At 31.4% G+C, this 7,356-nt stretch overlaps 1 protein-coding gene across 1 annotated transcript; it reads right to left on the reverse strand.

Annotated features, from left to right (window-relative positions):
* On the reverse strand, positions 1-1,127 carry LOC107643193 (AUGMIN subunit 7-like). The gene is made up of 4 exons (XM_088486334.1): positions 1,056-1,127; positions 893-959; positions 195-248; positions 1-74 (listed from the first exon to the last, which is right to left on the reverse strand). The coding sequence occupies exons 1-4, from the start codon at positions 1,125-1,127 to the stop codon at positions 1-3; spliced, it is 267 nt and encodes an 88-aa protein (XP_088342460.1).
* Positions 1,128-7,356: the final 6,229 nt, after the last annotated feature.

The following is a 7,356-nucleotide window of genomic DNA, read 5'->3' on the forward strand; positions in this document are numbered from 1 at the left end:
TTAATCTCGGAAGCAGATCCAGCACCAGATGAATCTAAACATATTTCTTATACCTATCAATAGTTGCTTTGACACTGCAATTTATAATAGTATTATTTGATTAATTGATGTACATTATTGAGTATCAGCATTCTAAAATCTAATAAACAATAGGTATGTATTTACTATTTATCAATATCATTGAGTGGGCTAACCTGAAAATTTGAAAGCCGAGAAAATTCCAAGATCACGATTCAAGACTATCAATGCTGATTCACATTCAGGAAGAAGCCAAATTATAATGAGTTCTCAAAAGTGAAACTCAGTTCTAGTATTGACAGGAAGAATCAGAAATGCTAAGTAATGTTTGAGGGTGATTATTAGTGTTGAAATATGTCGAGATATATTGTTAACTTTCTCTCTCTCTCTCTCTCTCTCTCTCAAGAAATAAAACAGGATTATCATAGGCTTGATTCAGTTATGAATGAAAAATAAAAGACATTACTAGGTGAATTAATAAGCATGGAAGCAGAAACAACGGATAGAAGATTTCAAGCTGCTGATTAATTTCTACACCTATCCAAAGACAAGAAGTGCATTAAAATGTTCTGTACTTTGGATGCTAATTCATCCACCTTTTGTTGAAGATTCAACAAATTTTTTACTCTTCAGAAAGTTTTGCCTCGAGCTCAGAAACTTCTGGCCTGAATGAAGTTTGATTAAAAGAAACAGAATGTTACTATAGTGGTGACCTTAGATAAAAATCACACTAGGAAATGATTGAAATCAAGATTTGTTGCTATATTAGTAATCACTGAATATGAAGATAAGTAATTTATAGAAAAACTAAAGGAAGCAATCCTTTACAATGGATATATGGACTGAATCTGCACATCTGCTGGAAACAATTTACATTTTTCTGAAAATATCTGGGATTGTTTTTCAGCAATGGAATCTATCAACTGTGTATCCTTGGCTACCTGCTCATCAACACCACCAGAAACAGAATGTAAAGCAAATGTAAGTCAATTTAATATGTGCAACAATAACTAAAAAAAGAAAAAATACCACTTAACTAGTAACAATCTCCATTCTGAATTATCAGCAAAGATAGTTGCCTCCACGAGATCTACAATAAGACGAAGCATCTCAGTACGATCTTCATAGCTTCCATGTCCCTGTTACAAATATGCCTAACATTTACCAGTTTCGAAAAGACATGATAACCATGACATGCATGAATATTACAACAAAGCATAGCATATAAAACTTGGACAAAAGAAAATTTTCATCCTAGATTATATCATTAAAAGTGGGTAGACAAGAAGCTCTAAGGGAAGCATAATAAAAATACCTGGAAACGAGATTTCTATCTTAACATGCTAGGGCTAGAATAATCTCTTCATATAAAACTGCAAAGATTAGATATGCTTTTCTGGAAATTTTACTATGGGTTAGATACATAATGAGCCAGAACCTGCCAAAATAAAAGAGCACATCCCTGTTAACAAAAATAAAGAAAGGTGCACCACATTAAAACTAAATAAATAAAGAAAAGTGTACATGTTCATATATAGTCCAACAGTTATGCATAAGTAATGAACACTAAGCAAGCATAAATTCATGAGAAGAGAATATAATCTAAATCTTTTAAAAATAAAAATTTAAAAATTAATTAATTTTAATACAAGAAAAATATAATAGTAATTCGGCCGTTATCAAACTTATACTCCAATAATTTCCTGCCAATTATGTATAATTAACATGAAATGATTGTTGAACATCTAAATTCATGACATATTTTATATATTGATATTTACTTCTACCATATGAGGCCTAGAACAGCTGTTTCTGGTACTCAATAAGAAAATATTGAATTTTGGATTTTACTATCTACCAATATATGTATGGATACTATCTAGAATTTCTATTTTATAGCGAAGGTATGGATGATGATACACCCATATAATCCTGAACAATTTTCACTACCTGCGAAGCATATAACACCCATCAAATTAGAGTAGAATCAATGTAGCATCTAAGCTTCCAAAGCAACACAGTGAGATGGGTAGCAGACTTGAACGCATGCTGCCATCATTGGTGGCTCGTTCTCTTCTGACTTGCTCCATTCACACCATTAATGAAGACGATGACACTGAAAGAGTTTATGCAGTTTCATACTATTACAAAAGAGAATCAAACAAAATATTCATGATGGAAAGAGGGAGAAAAACTGCAAGGGCAAGTTAAAAACTATATTTTTTAAGTGTTGTTATAACCATGTTCATAGTTATCATAAGATTCACCATTTTAAAATAGGGGTATTTTAAAATGGTTGATATATTTACACCTTGACAGCTTCTTGTTTGAGGGGCGAGGAGGGGGCATTAAAGCTCTAGTAGAAATCTGTCTCTGAAAGAATGGGCAAAAGATATTTTCAATATTGACTAATTTCAATGCCGCAGTTATTTGATACTATTAAATAAAAAATAAGGAGAAAAGCAATTACTGCTCATACTTTATGACGGCCTAGAAGTGTGAGAAGAAAAGGACCTTGACATCAAGAAAATAATCTAAGAATAGGAGCCACATCAACATAAAAAAGCAATCTGGTAAAAACTAACCATTCCACTTTGCATAGAGTGCTTCAAAGCAATCACTTGCTCTTCCTTATGCTTTTCACGTGCTTGCAACAATTCTTGCCTGCAGTGGCAATGAAAAAATGATCATGCTATAATGAAAATAAAGGAATTTAATGTTAAATCATATAAACTACTATATGCCTTGATGGTGTAGATGTTCTGATTTTGTGCAAATGAAAAACAGTTGAAAAAGTCAAACAAATAGATTGAGAAAATCCTATGCATAACAAATTTAAAACAATGAGAGTGTAAGTTCAGAGGAAAAGCTTAGACAAATGGAATCAATTTACAATGCCAATAACAAAATCCACATGTAGGATGACACATACCTGTGCTGTTCTTCATCGTTAAAAGAAAATAACAGAGGACAAAAAAAAGAAAATAAAATAATGATATTCTGCCACAGTATACATATATGAAGAATTAAGAAATTTGAGAAGAAATTGATGTAACCTTGAATTAACTAAAAAGTAAGAAAATAAAAATCAGAGTGACAAAAAAGAAAAACAAAGCATACTGCTGGGGATCTTCACTCGACCATAAATGGTGTAACCTTCAGCGGACCTGAAAAAAACAAACTAGGATTAAAATCGATCCACATAACATAATTCTAAACCAGAGAGAACAAACAGAAAATTAGGGTTAAGGGACGAGAATTAGGGTTAAGAAAAACAGGGAAGGGACAGGGTTAGGGCTAGGGATAATGAAATCGGAACAGAATCACAATGGAAGGGTTAGGGCTAGGGACGAGAAGGAGGCGGAGGCCTGCCTGAACTAACAGCGACGAGAAGAGACGATGACAAACCTCCGGCGAGGAGAGAAGAAGCAGCGCGAGAGCGGCGGCGGAGGGAGCTCGTAAGACAAGTGCACGGCCGAGAAAGCTCGTGTGACGACGAAAGGAGCAAACGCATTGAGAGCGGCGGTGGAAGGAGCTCGTGCGACGCGAGCCGCGGCGGCGGCGGCGACACCAGAGGACGTCACATCTTCAATGGAGAGAGAGAGAGGGCATGGGAGTAATTCAAGGAAACGTGAAAAAAAATGAACTGAAGTATTCGGGAGTAGAGTGATCCATCTCCTTATTCTAATATATTTCCGACGGAAAATTTAAATTACAGACGAATTTTTCGTCTGTAATAATTTAATAAAACGCAGCGTTTTGTCTATTTAATTATAGACGAAAAATCCGTCTGTAACTATTTTTCATGGAAAAAAATTAATTTTTCCGACGGAATTATCGACGGATTTTCTTTTCCGTCTGTAATTTATGCTAATTCATTTTTTTTGTTTTCCGACAAAAAAATCCCCCTGAAATTCCCTCTGTATTTCAGTGGGATAAAATCCGTCGGAAATATCCGTCTGTAATAACTAATTTTCTAGTAGTGTATAAATACTTCATAGATAACATATCTTATATAGCTCCGCATAATGAGCACGAAAGTTGGAGAGTGTGGTAGTTTGTGTCCACGATAGTTGTCTTCTTGCAACGACACCTCATAGGAAGAAAAAGAATTGTTGTAAAAGATATCAAATGAAAGAGTAATTGGTAAACGAATGATATTTTTTTCTAGCATACATGGTCTTTTATAACGGTAAAATGAAAATGGAAGGAATTAAATTTTATATTTTTATATTAAGAATAGAATTTGATATTTATCCTAATAAAATTATTATTATTATCAATATAAATGGGTTAACAACTTGCCACTAATAAAATCATTGGATAATGAATAAGAATTAGAAGGATATGAATATAATTAAAATGAATATAATTAAAATATTTAAAAATAATTTTGATTGATAATTAGTTTAATGATGCATTAAATATTGATTTTATATAATTATAATAAAGATATTTTCCTAAATTATTATAATTATGTATTATTCATTAAAATAATTAAAAATATTTCTGATTAATAATTGATAAGTAGTTTAATAATGTATTAAATATTAATTTTATATAATTAAAATAAAGATATTTTCCTAAATTAATATAATTATGCATTATTAATTAAATACATTCATTTTGGAGAAAAAATGAATTCGCGAGAAAGTGATACCTCACTTTTATTAGTTAAGAGAAAACACAATTTTAGTATATTAAGTAAATTCTTATATCAAAAAGGATTATTAATCAATTGTATACTAAATTATTAGCATACATAATCAAATCTGAAACACTCATATTAATACTCAATACTATACTAATGTTTCAGAACAAATCAATTATTATATCAAATTTTAAAAAAAACGAATATATATATATATATATATATATATATATATATATATAATAACATTAAAGCCATACCAAAGCCATAATAAAACCATACATACATATATGCACAATAGCACACCCATAATACACGTATGTGAACATTGGCAATTAAAAAGAAATAATCCTTGTGTTCGTGTAAGAGTGCCAGTAATATATGAAGCGCATATACACATATATCGATCAAAAGAATAATTAAAAAAAATTGATATTTTTGATGATTAAATTATGGATGGTTCTGATACCATTTTTTTTTTTTTTAACCAAAGATATGAGACTCGAACTCGCAACCTTTTAATTGAGTATGGGGAGTCTATGTCATTTGAGCTATTATTCATTGGCTCTGATACCACTTGTTAGAATAAATTAATTTTTGTTAACCCAGATCATTTATATTGAATTACCAAAAATATTTCATAATGCGAAAGCGTACCTAAAATTGATAGAAAGACTCAATTTTGTGGTTCTTTCGATCTTCCTCAATCAAAATCTTCTGTATCCATAGGCAGCTGAATTGTGACTCTTTTGATGAGAAAAGAGCAACAAAAGCAGCTTTGGTATTTTGGGAACCGAAACTCTTAAGGCCTATTTATATTTGAGTATGACACCCATTAAACCCTAAAACCCAAATAAAATTGTATCTAAAGTCCAAAAGATAATATATCTAAAATCCAAAAGATAATTATATAAAGAACAAAAGATAATATTCGGTTTTATTCTCATTTAATTCCAAATCAAAAGTAATAATGACTTATTTAATTTAACATTTATAACAATAAATAAAATCACCTTTATATAAATCATTTAATTTAAAATAATATAATTTATGATTATAATTAATATATATGGCTCACAAATATATTAGGAAATTAAATAATTTCCTAACATCATACACCCTTTGTATTAGTCACAAAAAAAAAAAAATACACCCTTTGTATTAGCGTTTACAGCTAGAGATAAATTAAATGAATTTTGTTAAATAATCAATAAGGAGTGCAACTAATTAAGAATATATATGTTGAAATTGTTGTTTGCCTTTGACATGCATGTTCCACATATCAGGTATGCATACTAATTGCATGCATAGAAAATGATTGCACCAAAATTAATACAAAATTTATTGCATTGGCAAGATTTGAACGATTGAGTAATCAACAACATATGTATCTTTCGTCAATGTTAATCTTTTTTATTTTATTTTAATTTTCTGCTATCCTGATTCAGTAATTCTTGTTTATTTTATGCAATCCAATATATCTTTCACTTGCGCGTGGGTTTACCATTTGACATAGTTCAAAGTTTAGACTCATCAGATAAGTACTTTAGTATTGCTTAAATTAAGAAGGATTGAAAGCCTTGAAAAGTTAATTTAAGGAAAGGCTAAGTTTCATATATATGCACTATATATGTCCCTAGATTTACAACTAACATTTACTTTTGCTACCAACTTTGAAGTTGCAACTATTAACCGGTTCTTTCACTTTAGCCTATAATAACAATAAAAAAAATTTACACCGATCTATAAATTTAATCTAACAAAATTTAATTAGATTATAATTTTAGTTTATATATTTAGTTTTACTTTTATTATTTTTTTAATCAAAAGATATATAACACAACTTTATTTTTACATATTCTTTGTATACGGGTTTTAGCTTTGCTAACATTTATGGATAAACCAACTAATTTAAATTTTAAAAGAGTTAATAGTCAATTTCGTCCCTGAAAGATACATCGATCTCCATTTTCGTCCCTGAAAGTCAAAATTAATCAAAATCGTCCTCCAGAGATACCTTATCTAATCAAGTTTGTCCTTCCGTCATCTCCATAGCTGAGTTGGTGATAAACCCCGATTTCATGGTTTATCTTGTGCTTATTTTAGGGGATTTTATCACCTTTTCCCACATTTATTCAATAAAATAGCATGGTTTTGTAATTCTCCCTTGAATTGTGCATAAGTGTAAAAACATGCTTTTTAGGCCTTTAAATTGGTGATTTTGATTCACTTTAATTCCATTCGATGACTTGATGTGTTTGTTGAGTGATTTCAGGTTCATAAGGCAAGTATTGGATGGAAGAAATGAGGAGAAAAGCATACAAAGAGGAGAATGCATGAAGAAACAAAGATTGGGAATGCATCAATGAGCGCGCACGCGTACGAGGCGCGCGCGCGCAAAAGTGGTTTTGCATAGGGACGCACACGCGTACAAGGTGCGCACGCGATGAAGTGATTTTACATAAGGACGCGACACGCGTACATGCCGCATACGCGCGGATGAAGAAACAGCCAATCGACGCGCACGCGCACATGGCGCGTACGCGCCGATACTCTCACGTGACCCACTTAAAGGCAAAACGCTGGGGTGATTTTTGAGCTGCACAGGCCCAAATCCAACTTGTTTCTGAGTATATTTTATGCAGAATTGAAGTCCAAGCAAAGGAGGAGCAATTGTTTGTAATATA

This window comes from Arachis ipaensis, chromosome B5 (genome assembly GCF_059453495.1).
Source record: "Arachis ipaensis isolate K30076 ecotype BB chromosome B5, ASM5945349v1, whole genome shotgun sequence".
Lineage (NCBI taxonomy): Eukaryota > Viridiplantae > Streptophyta > Magnoliopsida > Fabales > Fabaceae > Arachis > Arachis ipaensis.

Excerpts from the sequence above, each read along its gene's own strand:
- LOC107643193 (XM_088486334.1), bottom strand. The coding sequence starts at position 1,127 with ATGCTTCGTCTTATTGTAGATCTCGTGGAGGCAACTATCTTTGCTGAT. Across the intron at positions 249-892 it reads CCAGATATTTTCAGAAAAAT|CATTGATAGTCTTGAATCGT; the intron begins GTAAATTGTTTC and ends AATGTGAATCAG. Across the intron at positions 75-194 it reads CTCGGCTTTCAAATTTTCAG|TGTCAAAGCAACTATTGATA; the intron begins GTTAGCCCACTC and ends TATAAATTGCAG.